At 40.6% G+C, this 23,249-nt stretch overlaps 1 protein-coding gene across 1 annotated transcript in view; it reads left to right on the top strand.

The window, feature by feature from the left end:
• Positions 1 to 18,845, top strand: part of sorcs3b (sortilin related VPS10 domain containing receptor 3b) — a gene marked incomplete at both ends in the record, with an annotated part of 67,227 nt that extends 48,382 nt beyond the window's left edge. Inside the window, 13 exons of the mRNA XM_083897418.1 lie at positions 213 to 330; positions 510 to 643; positions 1,239 to 1,352; positions 2,650 to 2,821; positions 3,993 to 4,179; positions 4,465 to 4,598; positions 4,950 to 5,073; positions 5,402 to 5,514; positions 6,988 to 7,107; positions 7,968 to 8,067; positions 9,723 to 9,828; positions 9,941 to 10,110; positions 18,781 to 18,845. Coding sequence (XP_083753544.1) covers positions 213 to 330; positions 510 to 643; positions 1,239 to 1,352; positions 2,650 to 2,821; positions 3,993 to 4,179; positions 4,465 to 4,598; positions 4,950 to 5,073; positions 5,402 to 5,514; positions 6,988 to 7,107; positions 7,968 to 8,067; positions 9,723 to 9,828; positions 9,941 to 10,110; positions 18,781 to 18,845 — 1,657 coding nt within the window. The remainder of the gene's footprint in view (positions 1 to 212; positions 331 to 509; positions 644 to 1,238; positions 1,353 to 2,649; positions 2,822 to 3,992; positions 4,180 to 4,464; positions 4,599 to 4,949; positions 5,074 to 5,401; positions 5,515 to 6,987; positions 7,108 to 7,967; positions 8,068 to 9,722; positions 9,829 to 9,940; positions 10,111 to 18,780) is intronic.
• Positions 18,846 to 23,249: the final 4,404 nt, after the last annotated feature.

A 23,249-nucleotide genomic window follows, 5' to 3' on the forward strand; every position in this document is an offset into this window, starting at 1 on the left:
TAAATACACATACATCTTGAAGTTTGAGCTTGTCTTGCGACTTTGTAAACAAAGAGAACTCCCTCGTGGCTTTTCATTAAAGGGAAAATTATCTTTTCTGTCAGGATACATGTCACACTTGAGATTTGCAGTTGCTCTTCATACTGTAACATCTAGAATCTGTATCTTGAGATCTCGTGTCAAATTTGCATTTTTGTTGAATCACCTTTTAGGTTTTTTGGCCACTTCAGCCATCGGTCCGAGTGGCAGCTGATCAAGATCGACTACCTGGGCCTCTTCAGCAGGAGATGCATGGACGGAGATTATCAGATGTGGAACCTGCACAACAAGGTTTACAGCGATATTAAACTTTATTGATCTATTTCCGAGATTCATGTTTGTCCGTTTTTCAATGTAAACACAGTACGCCCGGCTTAAAGCACGAGCAAGACGTTTCTTTTCTCGTTTCTTTTTCAAGCGTCTATGTGGCGCGTGAGAAAAAGTGGCACATCTGTTTCTTTGTTTGACAGGGGGAGCTGTGTGTCATGGGCGAAAAGCAGATCTTTATGAAGCGCAGACCAGGCAACCGCTGTATGCTGGCCCAAGACTATTCCAGAATCTATTCCTCAGAGCCATGCCTCTGCACAGCCTTTGATTTTGAATGGTAATGACTTCATCTTTCTCAGCTTGCCCACCTGGGACTAAACTGTAACACACACACACACACACACTTTTATCCTCATTTTTTTATCATTACATGTTTACAAAACAGCCCCTTCTCGTTTGAACATATAATTCAATTGTACTTCATTAACAGCAGCTTGTAGACATTTGTAATCAAAAACAGACGTATCAGTTTGCCGGACTTCATACGCCTTAATGTCCGTCTTGCATTGCATTCGTATGTATGTTGGATATACAATACGAATGCAGTCAGGTAATCTAGTTATAGAGTGAAACTGGAGATGGGAGTAACTTTTCATTGTGAGTCTGTGATTTGCATAATGTCAAATGCCTTCTTAGAATTCCATTCATAATGAATTGCTTGATTAATTTTAAATATCTTCAAATCCACGTGTCTGAAATTCTCTTTGATCCTGTTTGTCTGACAATCATGTCTCCAGTTATGGCCATAAATATGTCACAAACCACCCTAACGTGAAGCGTTTGCCCCACTAAAAAAGCTGTTTTATTTGAGATGCCGCGTTTATCATTTCACGAAGTGTCATGTTTTTTTTTTTGTTTTTTTTTTCTGGCAGTGATTACGGGTGGGAGCGCCAGCCAGATGGGAAGTGCTCCCCTGCTTTTTGGTTTAATCCAAATGGTGCAGCTAAAAGCTGTAGCACCAGCCACAGCTTCCTTAACAGCACAGGGTAAGTGGCCCCAAATGTTCAACCCATCACGAAACAATATTATTTAATTCCGGCTTGTTTGTCATGGTATCTCGAGCACAAACAGAAAATAATGGTTTGCCTCGACAACAAAAGCTCGGCGTCGAGCTGAGAACGGTGACCCTCACTGTGTCCCACTTCCACAATTCAGAATAATGCATAACAGGTGTCGAGTACACAATGTGTTCACGCTTGAAAAGTGTCAAAATTAAGAATACTCAGAAGAGGTAAATATGCATTTTATAGGTGTGCTGCCAATGGGCACTATTGTTCCACAAATGATTGCAGAGAGGACATGTTTTTTTTTTTTGCATCGCGCAGAAATGGAATACATTAAAATAAATGTTGCATTGTTGTAGAACAGCTTGAGGGACATCAAAATTGAAGATGATTATCAAATATTACAAACATTTTGTTGTTTCTTTGTGAAGTTAAATTGACATGGGCATCCCAGAGTTGCAATTTAACCATACTATGTTTCTGTTTTTTTTCCTATTACTGATGTTTTACCATGACTTATATTGCTGGGGGTTCACAGAATGTCATTGCTCCGTGTGACTTGACACAACTCAATTGATGTTAATGGTGGAAACTTGGACTTTTTAAAGCGGAACTAGACCGGAAGTCCCTATTAACGCTGTTTTTTGGTGTGTATCTGCGTCATTACCTTGTTTAAGTACTGGCCAATCACAAGACTCTGTCTTCTGGGGGTGAAAGTTCACTCTGAAATCTCGCAGCAGAAAAACACCGTCAGGAAAGAGGATTTCTATCGGCTCGTTTACAGAAACTAGGAGGTTTTTGACCATAAAAACAAGTTAATATATGTAAGTAGACCTCCATAACTAACATTTATGTGCAACAGGACCACTCTATGTGAGCTTTAAGGTAACGGTAACATGTGGTTTTCGTAGTTACCCCTTGGGGATTCAAAATGGCCTAGAATTAAAATCATTAAAATTGAAGCGTCCTGGTGGGACCAAAGTAGAGCGCTGCTGGATTCCTCGATGCACTGTAATTCGCCACTAAATACTTTAGCTAACTTTTTATTGACTCCGACTGTAGAGCATCGTTGGCTGACAGCTTACTGGAAATAGTCTCTCAGATGACTTGATTTACAATACAATGAAAATCCATGGTGGAATTGTTGATCAGTAACTCCAAAAACATCTTTAATTCATGTCAATTGGTGCAATTGTGTACAAAACACTACATTAGCAGTATTTAACATGGACCCAAACACAAAGTCTACGTCTGATTGTGTAATCTGTATCTGTTTAAGATATCGGAAGGTTTTGTCCAATAACTGTAAGGAGGGCGGGAAGAATGTGTACTCACCGAAGAGGCAGGCATGTCGTACCCGACCACCCCGGGGCCTCCGACTGTCCACCGGTCATGGAGAGCTCAGCGCCCTGGTGGGGAGCAATGTTACCTTCATGGTCTACCTCGATGATGTAAGTCACATCACTGTATAAATGTAATGTTACTGTTATTTAGAGTTGATTCAACCAAATAGTTACAGAAGTGCCATAAGCTAAAGGCTGAGTCAGTTTTCTAACAAGCTAAAGCACAGGTTTAAGTAATCAAATGAACAATGGCTGAGTTCCACTTAGCTTTCTCAAACCTATCATACAAACCCTGACTGAATATGAATGTCAAAAAAGAAGTTTTATCAATAAAAACCTGCGCTTTTATTTCCCAAAGAATTTGAAATCTGTGGTAATAAAGTGTTTGTTGAGGGTTTTTGCTAACTGCCTTTGTTTAGCATGGCATTTAGCATTCTAACATTAGCTTAGTTTATACGGATTATACGGCAACTCTAAAACTATTAAAAGTAAATATAATAAAAGTTTCTCAGATTCATCCTCTGGGAATAATTCACATCTATGGCAATATGTGTTGAAACATAAATATAAAATATACAGTAGGTACAAAACAATAGTAGTTGATATTCTGCAATTTGGAACCAAAATGGAGATATAACCATAGTAGTGGAAATCATTTGTTTGTGGTGAATTAAAAAGACATTAAACTTTGTCCTCGTTGTTTTTAAATCATCCTCAGATCTCACTGTCTTTAACAGAACTACTATATGACAAATAGTCTGTCTTTAGATAGTTGTTGTTCTGTGCGGACACTGAAAATCAATCTCGTAAAACAAAAACATTGTTTCTTTGAATGTAATTTCACAAAATGTACTTTTATTTACGAATGAGAACGCTACAAATGACTTAACCAGATATATCTAAGCATGGGAAAATAAAATACATAGATATAGATGCTGCTCGTTTGAAAATGTGTTGGTTGAAATATGGGACATATTGTTTTTGTTTGGATGATTTTATTGTCCAAAAATTGATCTTTCTAACTTTTGAAAACTTCTCAAACAGTTAAATTTGCCTAGATAACTTTTCTTTTTTTTTACTTTACAAAGAATTGAGTTTGTGTCTCCCTCCGTTCAAAACCACCCACAGTACAAATGGTTTGTGACAGACGGCTGATACAACATCTCAGCCCGAGCACTTTGGCTGTGGCCTTTGCTTGCTTCACTTGGTTGTGGTCTAATTGAAGTATCAGGGCCTAAGTCGTGCTGACAGATGCCATGTCATGCCGTCCGTCCCGCAGGGAGGCTCGCTGGGGACGAGCATCCATCTCGACTTTGGGGACGGCATCAAGATCATATACTCCAATCTGAGCAGGACAGATGACGGCATCAAGCACATCTACGGAACGACCGGGATTTACCGAGTGACGGCTTCGGCTGAAAACAGCCAGGGATCTGACAGCAGCACCCTGTTTCTACACATCACCAGTATGTGAATAAGAAACATCATTAGTCATTCCTGCGGCGGCGCATGTGGCATGAATTTTTTTTTTTTCTTCTCTTTCACGGATAGTCGCACTCCCACTCTGCTGAATTTCATTTCAGTCATGGTTGCATTACTTTTATGCCTTTTTAGCTGTGGGGAATGCAAAAGCACACACACCTGGAGCTAAAATATGCATCAGCTGTGATCGCAGTAATGTTGTGGAATCTTGTTTATTTTGTTTGTACGTATGGATGGATATGTGTGTGTGTGTGTGTGTGTCGCCGCAGGTCCAGTGGAGCGTATATATCTCTCCGCGCCTATTGTAGCCATCAGGGGGAGGGAGGCTAATCTGACGGCCGTGGTTTGGCCGAGTCACACCAGAACGCTGACCTTCTTCTGGTGGTTTGACAACAGCTCCGAGGTGAGAAGCTTCTCCTCCTCCCACTGTTGTTCCACGCTCACTTTCTGTCCTGTTTCCCCTGCAGCCTATTTTTTTTTCCCATTCCCCAGCTCTTCTCTTGATGTCCTTGTGTTGTTAGATAAATCTATAGGGCTTTAAAGCAAATCATATAAAATTTAACTGCACATGGCCGCCTTGCATCTTCCTAGAAGAGCTTAGATGGCTGGTCATATTTATTTATCATGTCAGTTGTGCTCACTGCAGAAACCCCTCATTATAAAGTGTGTGAAGGCCTGCATGTGCATAAATAAGACCCAGCTTTGACAAAAAGGGGCTTTCCTGTTTTTTTTTTCCCCCCCTTTTGCAATCCAGCCCATTATAACCTTGGAGGGAAGCATCTCATACACATTTCAGAGAGAGGGAAAAAACAAGGTCACGGTCCAGGTTGCTTCTGGGAGCAACATCGTGCAGGATTCAAAAGTTATAACAGTTAAAGGTGAGTGGCAGAGTCAGTTTTCAAAACACTTAAATTGGTGCCACACACATTACATGAATATGTAATTCGCTCTCTCAGAAGAAGAAAAAAACGCCAAGCCTCACAGTCCGCACTGCAAGCGGCGCCATGTCCATGTCAACGTGGACTTATCTAATAAATAAAATGTCACGGCGTAAACGAACACGAGATCTCAAGGTGCAATTAACTTCAAGGCGCGCGTTGCCAAATGAAAGAAGACAAAACTGCACATCAGATTAATGAAAAACTAAACCAGAGGCAGCACTCATATTCTAACAGACATCACTGCGCTGCTTTTCTTTTTTTCCAGAGATCTTTAGGTCGCTGCTGTTGTCGTTCTCGCCAGCGCTTGACGAGCACAATCCTGACATCTCTGAGTGGAGGGAGGACATAGGCCGCGTGGTGCGGACAGCTCTGTCACAGGTACATCAAGTCCCTGTTGCTCTGAGAGCTTTGCTGCAGCCAACAGCAGCCACCAGCGGCCGTCGGGGTCATTACTTTTTCATGCGTGTTTGCAGTATTGAAGCTGCTGTCATGATGTTTGATGAGGTGCATGTGAGATGTTTGTTCAATTTACAGTTGACCTGTGATGACATGGTCCAAGCTCTATTCTTATTCTTATTGGCAATGCTTTATAATACTATATAGTAACAACATAGTGATAGAATGGTAATATTTTGTATGGAGGTAGATTTATGGTAATTCCATCTTATTTCTTATATCTTACCACTCTAGTAAATGGAAAAATGTCATATGTACGCATCACTTCTTTACTTATGGAGTAAATCCATCTTTGTAAAAACAATGAACAACAGACGTTCTTGACAGCAGTTTAAAATCTGCCTTTCCAAGGATGGACGGCCCACAATCTGCCCCCTGGTGGTTGTTTTAGCCACTGAGGTTATGAGTTTGCACTTTGAAATGGTGCAGAATGCTCACAGTCTTTTTGTGACGTACACTCTTAGAAATAAAAGTGCTAGATAGAACCATATAAGGTTCTTCGCCTTGTCCTCATAGGAGAACCCGTTTTGGCTCCAGGTAGAACCTTTATAAAAAGGTTCTACCTGGAGCCAAAACCCTTTTATGGGTATTCAAAATGGTTCTTACTGGAAACCATTAGTGTTACCAAGAACCCTTGGTAAAAAATGAAGCAAAAGGTTCCAGGTAGAACCCCAGCATTTGTAGAAGGACCCTTTTGGAACCCTTATTTCGAAGAGTGTAGGAAACACAGGAACATTGTTAACTGTGGGACAGTGTTGAATTTTGACTCACTTAAATACTTCATAAGGTAAGGTAACAGCAGAAACTTGAACTATTGTAATCATTCAATAAATAAATAAATCAATCAATCTTTATGTATAAAGCAGGTAAAGAATGTTTTTTTAGAGGTTTCATGTAGCTAAGATATGCAACATAGTGCTTCACACAACACTAAGTGCAAATGGGGAAAGACCAGAGGTGATAAATGGATATATAATTTAAAAAATTAAATTAAATAAAAAGTATACACTGTTAAATCCTGAAAACAAATTCAGCAGAAAATAATGAGCTGAAATACAAGACAAGTAGATAACATTAAAATTCTATTCTATTTTATCATTTTATGATTTACTATTTTACTGTTTTACTTTTAATGTTTTATACTCTGCAATAACTTTGTTTATAGAGCAGGTTTCATATAGATAAACATAATGTAACATAAACTGCTTCACATTAACATTAAACGCTAACTGCAAATGAGGAAACACCAGAGGCCCTGGATAGTTAGAGATACATAAATATATATTCTAATAATAAATAAATAAACAATTAAAACGTGAAAACAAAAGAATTAGAAAAAGATAATAGCCTGAAATAAAAAGGTTGTGATTGTGTATGGATGTGATGTTGCTGCAGGTGTCTGGGGTTCCTGAAGATCAGCTGCTGGTGTCCCTGTACCCGGGTCTTCCGACCACAGCAGAACTCTTCATCCTGCCCGTGGAACCCACATCGAGCACGGCGGAGTCTCTGGACATGGTGAGAACCATGAAATCCCAGAAAACAGCCTTCAAGTGAACTTTAATTTAAAAAAAAAAAAAAGCCGCCTCACTGCATCTGGTATGATACATTCAATAATGAGATATGATCAGGTATGAGACAGAACGCGGAGGCAACTCGCAAAAAATATATCCACAAGTAAATAGTGAGATTAATTGGTTTTGGCTTTTAATGTGGCGTTTTACACCAGCCGCTATTTTAAGGAGCTGAAATAAGCAGAAGGTTCATAAAGTTTTACGCCCATTTATTCACTTCTGTGCGGAGATTGGTTGAATAAAAACTCACCAAAGACACGGCGATAACTTAACAACACATTGTGTCTCATTTGTTGCACAATAAGAATGCAAATGAAATGTTTTTGAAGCAATTCCTTCCTACTTTAAGCCGCGTATTTAAGCTAATCAAGATCCATCGTCAACGTACACTCTTAGAAATAAAAGTGCTAAGTAGAACCATATAATGTTCTTCGGCTTGTCCTCATGGGAGAACCCTTTTTGGAAGGTCCCACCAAGAACCTTTTTAAAATCCTTTATTCAGGAAAGGGCTTTTAAAGAGTTCTCTGGATCAAATATATTCTTACTGGAATCATTATTGTTACCAAGAACCCTTGAAAAACCCTTTTCTTCTGCAAATGGTTACAGGTAGAACCTCAGCCCTTGTAGAAGGACCGTTTTGGAACCCTTATTTCTAAGAGTGTAAATACACTATGATTAAATTAAATTCTTAATGTCAACATAATATGTATTGATGTATTTGAGTAAATAAAGGTTTGATATTTAATCCTTAGACAGTTTTCTTTATTGAAGCTGACGTTTGTTTGTTTCTAAAATTAACTCCAGATATCGGACATTTTCGTCACTGCCCTGAACCAAGGCCTGATCCAGTTTGAGCTGAAAGCTGACGTTCACATCATTGTGTACCTGACTCAACAAACTTTGGGTAAGTTTCTTATCGTTTCCACACACTGAGGTCAGGGCGATTGTTACGTATAAGAATTGGACATAAAAATAAAGTAGCCAAAATGTCCTTGGGTTTAATTTATTCCAGTTCAGAACCGTATATATATCTACACGCCTGCACACACACACACACACACAGTGCATTTGTTCTGCTCAATGATCTGCAAAACATAAGCCATGTATCTTTCTTGGGATTATCTGACATTGATTTGTGCTCTTAATGCTGGGAAAATAAATAAATAAATAAAACAGCGCAAAAAAAAAAAAAGACAGTTTTCCCAGAGTGAGATCCATATGATACTGTATATGTTGGGATTTAATTCACTTTTGCACCAGAGACGCTAAGATGGCAGCTCACTTCCAAATCAGCCAATCAATGACATGACTGACAAATCAGGCGTTTGGTATGCACTGAGGAAATCGGCAGGGTCACTGTGTCATTAGTGTATCGCAGAGATGTGTCGATCAGTCCCTCATGGCTTTACCCTTTTCATCCACCGACGGATCTGTCTTCATTTGTGTCTGCATACAAAGGTCTGGGTTGCCTTTTAAAATGATCCAGAAAGGTCATAGACTTCATAGGATTCTCTTTGTGGGAGAGAAAGATGGGCGGGAGGGAGGAGGAGGAGGAAATATGGCGTCTCAGCATTTAAAAAAAAAAAAAACATGACTATGCATTAGCTACCTGCATGATGGACCCCAGGGAGAGACAGCAGACGTCCTCAAGGTTCCTTTTAATACCCAGAGGGGAGAACATGCAGAGAGCAGCTCCTCACACTGTGCCCGCAGGTGTTACATGACATGGGGTAAGAGAAGTCGTCTGTTTGGAATAAGACATGCTTAGGCAGGCTTAGGGAGGGGAAAAAAAGAGAGATTTAACCAAGTGGAAAGTGGGTTTGACATCACCCATAAGATGTCGAACTCCCATTTTTAAGCCTCCAGAATCATGATTTGGTTTCGTGGAATCTGCTGGCACTTGGAGTAGATAGTGCATGTGTCCACCCTCTCTATTGGCTGATTGTTGACAGTAAGAGAGGGGATTCTGGAGGGGGAACCCTTTGCATGGCACTCGTTGGAGATTTTGGAGGACATAACTTTTTTTTTCCTTTTGAGTATAAATAAGTAAGAAAAACACAAATGAAGTGAAAGGAAGATTATTTTAGAACATTTTAAAACAGTGTTTCCCAATGCTGGTCCTCAGGGACAGCTGTCCTGTATGTTTTAGAGGTTTCCCTGCTCCCACACATCTGATTGAGTTACATCAACTTACCATCTTTAGTTTCTGAGATATTACCGTAGATGCAGGAGAACACTGAGCTGCTAATTTCTTGAGAAATACCCCCTCAACGCATCATCCCTATTCTTTATGTACTCCACCTTGTGGGAGTGGTAAAGGGCTGTATAAATCAACATTGATTGATTGAGAAATAACAAAATTGACATCATCCAAAACTAGCGATTGGGACCATGAACTCCTCAGGAAAATGTTTATTGACATTGTAAATCAAGTGGGAGGTGGACTCATTCAAATGATCTTCTCTAGTGGCCCCCTAGTGGCTATTTGCTATATTCTTATTTCCTGGTTGGCTTCAGGAGGAATTGTGATAAAATGTCTTGGATATGTTTGTCTTTCAGCACCACTTGTTGATTCAAACTCCATCCACAGTGGGTCGGCCATGCTGATGCTGCTCACTGTGGTGTTCGTCGGTTTGGCTGCGTTCTTCATCTACAAGTTCAAAAGGTCTGTGCACTCGGATAAAGATGTCAACTGTTATTTGTAATAATGAACCATTTTTGTTGTTGTTGTTGTTGGTGAAAACCTGTTGTTGCTCTGGTGTCTTCGTTGTGTTCAGGAAAATCCCTTGGATCCACGTTCAGACTGAAGACAGTCACGAGAAAGAACCGGAAGTGATCAGCACGGTCGGTCAGAACGACAACATGTCGAAGGTGAAGCTCAACGAGTTTCCTTCTCCGAAAGAGCTCATTGTGAAGGATCTGGAGGCGAGGAGCAGAGTTACATCAGGTACACGTTCATTTCTACTACAACTATTATCCGTGGTCAGCAACAGGTGGCCCGTTTTAATTATTTGCGTATCTTTACAAAAAAACAACAGAATTCAGTGCCTTTTCTAAAAAAATATGAACTGTTGCTAGATATGACACATTACTTGACATGTGTTTGGTTTGAAAAAATACAAATAAAAGACTGCTGTTGTAGTGTTGTTGGTTCACAGAGTCTGAAACGTCTATAAAATAGCTTTTAGTACGTTAGGATCTAAGGACAAGCAGTTATTTTCAAAATTGAAATGATACACAGTAATTACTAACAGGACATTTTAAGTCTCTGCAGCTCTGTCTTAAAGGAGTTATTTATTTAATTACTTGGGCTTAGGTCAAATTTACTTGCCGACCCCTGAGCTACATACAGTACTATACTGCGTGAGTCAATCAATGTCAACAGCAGTTTAATACACTAGTTTCTAAGTGGTAACTCTACTATTCACTATAGTGTTACCTCCACCAAAGTTATGGTTGTTTGCAGCATAACTTAAAAAGTAAAAGATTTTGTAGGGAAATTTAATCAGGGAAGAATTTGGAGATTTTTATGATGATCCAGATCCATTTTCAGGATTAAAAAATTATATTTAACCCACTCTAACTCAGCCCAATGTCTGATTTAATTCACTGTATTATCATTTGCATTGTTTAAAATACACTTTGTATACACTTTTACAATATGCAAAGTAGCTGCACTACATAAATTCATTTCGATAAAGCTTATACGGAATTTTCTCATATCGTGTTTCCCTCTGAAATTTGCATGTAAAGTAGTATAAGATTCAAACGCTCAAGTGTACTTACAGTCTATAAATAAATGGGTGTTTTATGCAAAGACTAAGTTAAGCACTTTCTCTTATGAAGAATGATATTTCACATTAGCAAGTTTATTGCCCTTAAATACACCACTGAGCTGGTTTGAATGCAGTTTAACTGAATGCGGTGAAGAGACGGGAACTCGACTTGCATTTCAGGCTTCAGGTTTGTCGTTGAGCGATGCTCCCGCACATGAAAATATGTAACAGGAACGGACGTCTTTATCAACGCGGGATGTCATTTTGGCAAATTGTGCGCCGCACGTACATCTGCAGCATCTGCACGGTTACCAGATATCACAGTGACAAATTAACTTTTTCTGACGCCTGTGCCTGACACCCACAGCGATATCTTTTAAATGAGAGCTGTTCGGCCCCTGCGGTCGGTGTGGAATCTTTGACGAAAGTGGCATTGCAGTGCTCCTGACACACACACACGTGTGTGTGGGCTACAGACGGTGTTTTTTTTCTGGTCGCTCAGCACTTCTGGCTATTCCTCATTTCTCAGCTGTTTCTCCTTCTCCTCAGTCCTCCTTTGCTGCATCTGAAGCAAATTAGATCCTTTCCAGTTGCTTTCAGAAGTGTTTATTTGCAAAAGGGCAGAGCAGCAAGCGACCTTTTGATTTGGCACGCGTTCCGCTAATCGAAATATACAACCGACTGTTGAAAGATTTAATTTATCTGAAAAAGCCTTTTCAATTCGCTCTGATTTACACCAAGTTATAAATGTCAAACCCTGATATGCAGATGTTACTGTATTGTTGAAACACATCATTCCTCCTAAATTATTATTTTGCATGTATTACATTTCCCACTTTTGCTCAAGCCACTGGGAGACATGCCCCCTACCTGAGGGAAAAACATTGACCAGGTTTAATTTAATTAATGTTTGGGTTGAGTGATTTTATGTGTTCTCATTTTAGTGCAAATGGCTTTACAAGCTCTTAGAAGAAAAAGAACCTGCTGGTCATTGATAGTTATCACAGTGCAGTGCCGAAGCTTTGGAGTGGACTCAAAACTGTCGAAGTTCAATGAGAGAAAAAAATTAAGATTTCATTATTTAACGGTGACATATGTACAACATAGACCTTAAAGGGTAACTATCCCCCCACTCCAATGCCATCCATCCATCCATCCACCGCTTATCTGAGATCAGGTCTCAAGGGTAGCAGCTCTAGCAGAAAGCCCCATACCTCCCTTTCTTTGGCCACATTGTCCAACTGCAACTGTGGAATCGGCAGTTGTCCTCCCAGCTGGAACCTGCCAGGAACACCTCCCTAAGGAGGCGACTTGGTCGCATTCTTACCCTGTGTCCAAACTAGAGCTGCAACTAACGATTATTTTCATAATCGACTAATCTGTCGATTATTTTCTCGATTAATCGATGAATGTTTGGCCCATAAAATGTCAGAAAATGTTGAAAAACGTTGATCAGTGTTTGTCAAAGCTGGAAATGACTATGTTCTTAAATGTCGTGTTTTGTCCACAAACCAAAATGATTCAGTTTTAATGATTTCGTTGTTATGTGGAGCAAAGAAACCAAGAAAATATTCACATTTGAGTAGCTTAAACAATCAGAAATATTGTTTTAATCATGAAAAAAGCTTCAAACCGATTATCGATTATCAAAATAGTTGGCGATTAATTTAGTAATCGATTAATAATTGATTAATCGTTTCAGCTCTAGTCCAAACCACCTCAAAGTGCAACCGCTCTACTCTGAGCCCCTCTCAGATGGCCGAGTTTCTTTCCCTAGCCACAATTTGGCCACTTGTACCCGATGCCTGATTTCGGAAAAATGCCAAGAAGTGGGCTGAGAGTTGAGATGAGGAGGACAGAGGGAGAGTGGGGAGCAGTGCAGGGGGTGTGGTCTGACACATTGGTGCAGCCATGTGAGGTTCAAACGGAGAGAAAATGTATAATATTATAAGTTTATAAAAAGGGGCGGAGCCTGGGACAACTAACCTTGTACTGATTAGACAAGATGGTGAAAAATATTTGTACTGGTGAGCAAAGTTGTATTCATTAGCTGGTGTTTGACCTGAGGCAATAGATGGAGTACACTGCTTTTTTTCCCACAAATATAATAATAATTTTATAATTTGCCAGATTTGACAAATAATGTAAATACATACACTGCACTTATACCAGGCCATACTGACTGAATCTATCAGGTTAAATTTCACATGTAAGCAACAGGTGAAGACTAAAAGTGATAAATGTGTCTGCTTTAGAGCAGAAACAGGGAATCGTCTCCCCACGAGAGGCGACAACAAGGTGTCAATAGCAAACTGTAATAACATTATATACGATAAACATCCACCAACAAAGTGAAAAAAGTGAGAAGCCGAAGCTTAAGGTCCCTATGCGACTTTTCCGTTCCGAAGAAAAAGTATCCACAGCAGCGTATCTGTTCCGGTTTGTTGTCAGCTTCCTCTCCTCTTTCTATATTTTGATACATCTCCACTGCAGACCCTGGCTTTCCCTTGTCTTTTGGCTCACAACATTTATACCGCGGCTTTGAAGGTTTTGGTATCGTTCAGCATTACTGACGCTGAGAATGATCCAGACGTGTGTTGACGTGCTACGAGCCGAAAAACCAAACCAAAACAAAAACACAAATAAAAAGGTATTCTCTGCACCATCTTCATCACTGTTATTCTCTGATGTCACATCATGGTCAGTTAATCTTACGTATTTAGTGTAGGATTGAATGGATTAAATCATAAATGTACACTTTTTTTTACGATCTGCCATAGTGTAGAAAAATGGAGGACCTAAACACAGTTGAACAAAAAGAGTCATTAAAGGTCACATAGAGTGGTCCTGTTGCACATAAATGTTAGTTATGGAGGTCTACTTACATATATTAACTTATTTTCATGGTCAAAAACCTCCTAGTTGCTGAGAACTAGCCGATAGAAATCCTCTTTTCTGACCGTGTTTTTCTGCTGCGAGATTTCAGAGTGAACTTTCACCCCCAGAAGACAGAGTCTTGTGATTGGCCAGTACTATCCAGCACATCCGTTCTCAGAAGCGCAGCGCCCCCCTCTGGAACGGCGGATGCACTGCTCCTCATTATCAAAACATTGTTTTAACAGTGTTTAAAAATAGCTTCGTCACGACCCCGCCGCAGTCCCTTTTATGACTTTAAACCGGAGTCAGACCCAGAGTCAGAAGACACTGTCGCTCGTGAAACACCTCCACAACGGACGTTATTCTTCTTCTGCGGTTCAATGTATGTAACCGGATGTGCCCGGACTACCGCCCGGAGCAGGACGATCGGTTGTTCAGGAGAACCGCTGCTTACGTAACTATAACGGGATTTTCAGTGATCTCGTTGAGCCCAGAGATTACAATAAAACACAACGTTCTCAGCAATGGCTGAACTGTTTGTTTCGGACCGTCAGGGCTTCATAAACAAGGTAATGACGCAGATACACACCAAAAAAACAGCGATAATAGGAACTTCCGGTCTAGTTCCGCTTTAATAGAACTAACTAATGAAAAATAAAACACTAACAGAAGAATAGCAAAAAATAGGGAGCAAAAACATGGGAAACAGAGCTGGGGAAGGAAAGCAAAAGACAGCAAAGACACTGTGGAGGGAGGGATTATCAGACACAGGTGAAACTAATGAGACACAGGTGCAACACTTTAGGGGGCGGGGCAAACAATGAAGGAGAAACTACAAAAGCCTTTGAGAACCTTTGAAAATCAAAGGTAAAGAAAACGGAACGACAAAAAGTCCTCACTGAATAAAATGCCCAAGGGATAAATCCAGTGGTCATGACAGGAACTGAATTTGACTTCTATTTGTTTTCCACCTGATTTACAGCACAGCTCACACAGGCTCATGTCTCATTTCAATTCAGTTTAGCGAAGAAATGAAGAAGCTGTAAAAGAGTCAGGGTTTTTTTTTTTTTCTGCGTGATGAACGGCACCAGGCAGGAGGTCGTCAGCACAGATCAAAAACATAGAAATCGGCTCTTTAAAAAAATATAAAAATTAATGCATTTGTGTAAGCAGAGTTCTCACCAAAGACTTTATTTGAATTCATCAAACCTCTAAAAATAGAACCCTGATGAATGAGCTAAAGAGTCAACCTCGTGCATGTGAAAAAACTAATTTATTCAATCTGTATTTAAAGTTACTTCTAGTGTAAAAAAAAAAGAAAAATATTGCCTCTGGTGATGTTTATGACCTCTGAAACTCACACTTCACTTGTTATGATGTATTTTTCTGAAATAGCAGAGGCCACATTTCATTGAATGTGAAGTTGATATAATGTAATTTATAATCACGCAGAGTTGTATGGCTTTATTTTCCCAACAACACACCAAATTATTATCATTTTCACAGCTTAGTGAAGTGCTACTAACTAAAGATATAATTAACCCTGGCCTTACAAAACCTCTTTTTTGACTCGACTCGCGTTGGCACGGTTAAGTTGTGTTTCCACTAGCGTAGTAGATTGAGCTAAAACAAACCTCAAAGTAGCTGAAATAGCACAAAGACAATGTGACTGCAATCATGAATCTGAGCCTAATTTATTTATAGGGGTTTCATGAGTGACTTTCAGGCATTTTCAGTGTGTTTGATTGTTTGTTTGGTTGGTTCAGAATAAGCTCGGTTGATTGAGCTGCTGAACATAATGAACATGTAGCAGCCAAAGATCCAAACATTCCCTTCCTTCAGGATTTAATGCCAACAAAAAACAAAATTGTCATTTAAGACTTAAAACATCCCGAAACACGCTCGAAATGAATGAATGTCTTTTGAAATTTAAATGAAACACGTTCCTTCCTCAGAACTTGCTCGTCGTGTACCGAAGCGCATTTTATCAACACTCTTTCATATCGGCCTTCAACAGGCCGAACAAAAACATGCAGATTCAATATAGGTTGGGGCTGTTAACATATGAAATTAATGTAAATCGTTGTGTTATAAGTATGTTCAGTCTGATTGTTCGGTAAAAAGCAATTATTTTACACTGAAATGAAAGAAGATGAAGAGAAAACATCCATGTTAGACTCTCAAAGCCTAATTCTGGAGTCTTTTACACTAAATTAAACTGAATATAGCATTTTTAACCCTAAGCCTCAAAATGTCTGCCTGGACTTGGTTAGGGTTGTTTATTTTAACCAGAAAGAATAGAAGAATAACTTTCAATATCTGGCCATTTTTTACAGTTTACTGCATGTTGAAATAGTGCATTAACAATTTAAAATGAAGAAAAACAAAAGGTTTTATGTCGAAAAAAAAGTCTGTAGCAGGCCAAAAGAATGGAAACTACGTACCGGCTTCCTGCAACATCGCGAGTGACGTTACCGTAATAACCACATGTTCCCGTTGACGTGCAACTCCTTAGCTTTCAGAAACCGCTGGAGTTTTTCCGATAGCACAAACCGTCGCGTAATTACGGTAATGCAGAGTATGTTTGCTCAAACGTGCTGTCCGCGATGCGCTCAGTGTTAAAGGGTTAAGCAACTTTATACCCACACTTTACAAACTCTGTGTTGTGGTTTTGATTGATTGGTAGCTCACTTTAATTATGTCCCATATTAAAGAAGTTAAAACCTCATTAATCATATTTTATTTGGCAAAGCTCACCTGACAGATCCTTACCTTGATGAATCTACTGCCAGGTCATTAGTCGTAATGGTGAACATCACATTTTGGCTCCGCTACTTTTGCTCTGTTGAAAATGAGCCTGTCGAGTGCATAGCATTGTCACATTAAAGGGGAACGGGATTCAGCGAGACAAAGACTAATCCACACGATGTGTTCGTAATCTCTTGGTTGTTTGAATTTCTGTTCTTCATTACATTCTCCACACTGAGTCTGTACGACTGAAGGTTCTGGACCTCATGGGTGAGAGACGGGCAGGAGGAAGTGAAAAGGAGAACGCCATATTTAAAAGGAAGCCAGTGGAGACGTTGAAGGACAGGGGTGATGTGATCTATGTAGGGGCTTCTGGTGATGATCCAGGCAGCTGAATTCTGGACCAGTTGGAGCATATGGAGAAGCTTGAGAGGTAGACCGGAGAGGAGAGAGTTACAGTGTCGTCTTAACGGGATGTGACCAGGACATTGATAGTGCTGTTAGGTGTGAGAGACGAGCAGAGACTGTCGATGGTGCACAGGTGAAAGTACGCTTTAAGTAAGAGTGAGATTATTGATGTGAGCTTCAAAGGATATTGAGCTGTCGAGGGTAATAGAGAAATTGTCAGAGCTGATTTGGAGGCAACAAAGAGGACTTTGTTTTTTTTTTCTATTGAGTTTGAAGAAGTTATGAGAGAACCAGGATGGATAGAGTTGATGGTGGGAGAGAATAGTTGACGGACAAATAGAGCTGGGTGTCATCTGCGAAACAGTGAAAGTGAACGCCAGTGTTTCTTAAAGTGTAACCAAAAGGTAGGAGGTAGATGATGATAAAGAGAGGACCTAAGATAGAACCCTGGGGAACACCTGTAGTGACTGGGGAGAGCTGCGATCTGAAGAAAAATACATATATTGTAACACTTAGAAAGCTTTGTTAGTCTTACAAAATAAAACATTCTATTAGGGCCACATCCACACGGAAACGGCACAAAACATAAACAATCTTATTCTTTCCCGTGTTGAACATTTTCACCGAAAAACACGCCATCGTTTCAGGAAACGTCTCAATCCACACGGAACCACACAAATCCGACTCAAAACGATGTAGTACATATGCCAGTCCTGTAGGTGGTGCTGTGACGCAGCACCCGAAACTTAGAAGAAGACGCTATACACATATTACAGATATAATAATAGAAACTGGGAGAAGAAACAGTTATCAAAAAGCAAACAACAGTCGAAAAAAACTTGTCAAACAGCGACTAGTGACAAATCTAGTGAGTCACGACTTTCTGGCGTTGCTGAGGACAGGATGTGTTCTAATGATATCTAGAGTCTTTTTTTGGTGGACTTAAATGACTTGTCATTGATAGTAGACACTGTCAAAATATCTCCAGACACAAGAGTATGATGACAACAAAGGGAAGGGCCAGGTCTCCCAAAGCGCTATGCATATTCACATACATTATTTTATGTTTGGACATAGTTGACATATAGGTTTTTGTGGGGTTTTCTTTGTTAGTAGTCACTGTACAACTGTTATAATACATTAGCTGTAACAGGAAGTAGTCACACACTTTGCACAGAACGCACGACAAATTGGTTTTCCCGAGGTACAAATTGGTTGGTGAAAGCAGGGTTTGAAGGTCAACATTATCCCACAATGGACAAAACTAAATATCGTTTGAGTGCGGTGAGGGATATTCAGCTACAACACGATTTAAACCATTCAACACTGAAGCTAAACGCCTGACACAGTGTTGACGATAATGATGATAATAATGGCACCTTTGAAGAAAAAAAACAAAAAAACACCAGCGTCTGCACAAGCTGAGCGACTCCTCCTGTCACAGCAGTCCCGTCTTATCGTCCCTGCATCGCCCCTCACAGACGCGGCCACGTTTGCCTTTTGTCGAAAACAACAGGGGTCTTTTCAAACCGAGCGACCTCGACGATGAATTCATAATTGAGTGTAAAAGCATGTTCAAACCGTTTGATCTTCAAGGAGAAAAAGATTAGAGAATTCCAGATAGAACTTGGAGTCGTGTGATTGATGTCGAAAAGGCTGTTATTACTTCACCCCCCCCCCCCCCCCCCCAAAAAAAAAAAAATCAGTGTCAGCGAGATAAAGCCAAACTATCACAGATACTAGGAACGTGTGAAGTCGGAGGAGTTGACACATATCCCTGTGTTCTCGTCTCTTTTGCATGTTTTCAGGAGGAATGGGACGAAGCATGGAGAGAATTGTAACCAGGGAGTTTCCGAATTGTACTAATGTGTAAAGACGCTCTGTGACTGAGTAAGTACAGGTTGTTGTGTTGCAATTGTGCGGAAAACTGTTTGCTTTGTCGGCATTTATTGATTTCACACAATCATCGCTGCTATCGTCATTGTTTTTTTGTTTTTTTTTGTTTTTTGTTTTTTTGTATATGGGTAGAGTTAGCAAGTATAGTTCTAAAATGTGATGAAGATCATACACTGAACCAGATTCAAAGGCCTCCAGTTCGAGGGGCGGTGAATACCTGAAAAATCTCGACACAACACCGGGAACCACTTTGTCTCCACCGCTGTAGTAGACGTTGACATCGCTAACATCGGTGTGTTATGACTGTTCGGCTGATACCAGCACTTTTCTCACTCACTGTGGCAGCAAGTATGGTTCTTTATCAGGGTAATAATATACAGTTAGGAGGCACAGACCACAGTGTCAAAGTATCTCAACGTATCTTCGACAGTGAGCTGCTGTTTGAGAAATATATATATATATATGGATATAACGTAAACGAGAAATGGTTATTAGTAAAAGAATGTATTTGTCTCACTGCCTACGTTTCATGTGTTCACTTTAAATAAGCATTGAGTTAGAATTTATATAGTATTTTAATGATTACTGAGGCCTTTTGAGGCACATTGTTTCATTATCCGGGGCTTAAAAATGTTGAAATAAATATAATTAATAGACCGTTTTAGGTTTAACGTTCATCTGGTTATGACACTTTTCATCAAACTCATTTACTGCCCCCATAACTAGAGGTCTTTGAGTTGTGTATATAGAATGAATATATGTTAAAAAAAAAATGTCAAATCTGATAAAATGTGAAAGCTTCTGGGAAATAATTAAATAGACAGTATTTGTTTTTTGTTTTTTCACTTTTGCTTTGTAAGACAACATGGTGCTTTGCTTCAATGACTGTCTCCTTGATATATATAGATATATATATCTATATATGTGGATATATAGATATATATACACACACACAGTATATGGACATGAAAGTCTGGCCTTACAGGTGGAATAAGTTGTACATAAAATGAGACGGAATGTAAATCTATACATTAGCTCCATTCTATTCATCGTAAAAGTCGAGTCACGGCCATCATGACCTTCTGTTCACAACTAGCTGTGTATGTCCTTTAGCCTATACTTTTATTTTTATTTGATACAGTAGCATGCTCTAATCATCTGTGATAACATGCATAAGACTGATGACTTACATATATATATATATATATATATATAGACATAGACATATGTGTATATACATGATGGTCATTTTAAGGTTTACTTGTCACATTTAACTTGATAACATTAATCGTCCAGTTGTGCAATTGCCAAAAAAAACTTGTGCATGATCTATGATATTGTTCCTTTTTGTCGACGATAAGAAGAAGAAAAAAAACCACGACGACGACAACGTCTCGTTTCGAATCACATTTCTTACTGTGAACAAATTGCCATTTTAAAAATTGTTCAAAAATAAATGTATTTTTATATGGTATACTGTATGTATTCTGAATATGTATGGTTTTAATACAACGTACACTCTTTGATGCCAAGTCCTTTTTTTCCTCCCCTCCCCCCCACCTTTTTGGCTGTCAAGTGAATGAGATAAACCTGAAAACAAGTGGGCTGATGAAGTGTGTTTTTTAACAACATATAGTGTCATTGTCATCAGGTGCATCCTCTCAACTCACCATTTAGAGTCATAATATCCTATTTCTACAAAGTAACCTAGTTCCCTGGTGTCCTAATGAACATGTCTGTGACATGCTTTGGTCAAAATACCTTAAGGATGAAGCACCACAGCAGTTCAATCACTCTGCCAAAACAGCGCTGTTCAGAACGCTCGGTTTTGAGTGCCTGTCTCTTTAAATGCAAATGAGATATGGGAAACTACGTCAGCGTCACTGAGGCTCCGGAAGCTTACATTAGTTAGCATTTGGAAAAACCATCATTTGCTGACTCTAGCCCGGCACATTGCCGTCATATATAAAATGTATCCACCGGACACGTGAATCCTCTGAGGCTGGACGTTTGTGTAGAACTCTGTGCTGCAACTGTGCAGCCAAGAATAGAACACACACGCATATTTCTGCTCTTCTGTTTTTTAAGGACAAAGCGGAGCTCCGCGAGACAGCAATTCCAGGAATTTACCGTTGTCTGATGTCAGATTGCGTGTGGAAGTCAACATCGCGTGTTTTAACCCTAGCACACCATTGCCGGGGTGGTTTTCACCTGAGCAAATACATTTATGTGATTTTCATGAAAACCAAGTTTACCATTTTTTTGGTCCCAAATTCCTAATTTCCCAGTAAAGTTGGAGCATTTTTATATGGTCCCCTGCTTTTCTTTCATTGTGTTAGACATGACACAGTTTAAAATAAAAGAACACTCCTCAAATTTGTCATGTTTTGATATATTACTTATATACTTATATATATATGTAGAAGTATTGGGTCTCGACCGGAAAAAGGTGGCTTGCTTCCTCCGGGTTTAGTGGAGAGATCCTGCCTCAGGTGGAGGAGTTCAAGTATCTTGGGGTCTTGTTCACGAGTGAGGGAAGGATGGAGCGTGAGATTGACAGGCAGATTGGTGCAGCGGCCGCAGTAATGCGGTATCGTTGTGGTGAAGAAGGAGCTGAGCCGAAAGGCAAAGCTCTCGATTTACCGGTCAATCTACGTTCCTACCCTCACCTATGGTCATGAACTTTGGGTTATGACCGAAAGAACAAGATCCCGGATACAAGCGGCTGAAATGAGTTTTCTCCGCAGGGTGGCAGAGCGCTCCCTTAGAGATAGGGTGAGGAGCTCTGTCACCCGGGAGGAGCTCGGAGTAGAGCCGCTGCTCCTCCACATCGAGAGGAGCCAGCTGAGGTGGCTCGGGCATCTGTATCGGATGCCCTCTGGACGCCTCCCTCGGGAGGTGTTCCGGGCATGTCCCACCGGGAGGAGACCCAGAGGAAGACCCAGGACACGCTGGAGTGACTACGTCACCCGGCTGGCCTGGGAACGCCTTGGGGTCCCCCCGGAAGAGCTGGAGAAAGTGTCCTGCGAGAGGGAGGTCTGGGCGTCCCTTCTCAGACTGCTGCCCCCGCGACCCGGCCCCGGATAAGCGGTGGAAAATGGATGGATGGATGGATATTGGGTGTATTTATTATCTCGGGTAAAAATCACCCGGCGTTAGTGATGATGTTTTGAATTTGAGCGACAGTGTTCTAGGGTTAAACTGAGTCATCTTTTTTCACACTTGGCGTACTCATAGGGCCTCCAAAGTCCCAAAGTATTACAATGATTAAGTTGATTTTTCATAATATGTCCCCTTTAATGGACAGAAGTGCGGCGATAACACCCGCGTGCAGAGAGAGACTGAGCTTCAGTTTACCCCCCGTCACTCTATCACTCACGTTACCATTTACAGATGGTTACTATTTAATGGGAATAATTACAGGGGCTGTGGTGGCCTAATGAGACACACACACACACAAGAGTTTGTAAAGAAGTATTTGAATGACACTCAGGACTGTGGACAGGATTTTGGTGGTTGATCGGCCGAAGCTCGGCAGCAGCGCACAACACAACGAGCCCCTTGTTTCTTCTTGTTTTTGCATTTCGTTTTGCCACTTGAGCAGCTTTCATATCGCACACCAATCTTCATCACTCCGGCAGCCGTCAGAGAGCCCCCGAGAGTCTCATAGTTGCTCCCCTGCTCTCAGTCTGAATTAACACCGAGGCCGCTCCCCTAACTGCGCCGAGATGTTCGGGCGGTGCACAATCAAATTGAACGGTGACAATCACTAATGGATGATTCGCAGCAGCCAGACACTGTAATGTAGCGCTCAATGAAAGGAAACATGCTCATCAATTTCACACTGGGGCTAACACAATATTGCTGCGGGTTATTGTTGTGGGACATTTTTCATCCGAGGTGTTACCCAGTCTGGGAAATACTTTCTTGATTGTGGGTGTATGCGTACGCGCGTGTCGATTTCCCGGAGAGGAGATAATTAATTTGTAGCACAGTGGGAGTGCCAAGGAACTAGCCCATTAGAATCGCTCCAGGCTACTTGGTGCTTTTCATTGTCCTCGCGCGCTCGGCCCCCACTGAATCATGCAAATGGCTGCACTGAAACTTTGGGCCCACCTGAGCTGCAGTGTTTCACAGGCGATGATTGGGACGTGATTGGCTCGGAGTCAGCAGGGGACGGAGTTGTTTAGTTTTGCTCTTCGTGGAGTCTCGTGGGTTTGCGCACTTGCAGCAAGAAGACCCGGATTCGAGCCCCGGGTTGGAACAAGGGCCTTTCTGCGTGGAGTTTGCGTGTTCTCCGGGTAATCTGGCTTCCTCCCACAGTCCAAGAACATGCAATATGTGGATTAGGTAAATTGGTGAATCTAAATTGACCATAGGT

This window comes from Microchirus variegatus, assembly GCF_963457635.1.
Source record: "Microchirus variegatus genome assembly, chromosome: 11".
Taxonomy (NCBI): domain Eukaryota; kingdom Metazoa; phylum Chordata; class Actinopteri; order Pleuronectiformes; family Soleidae; genus Microchirus; species Microchirus variegatus.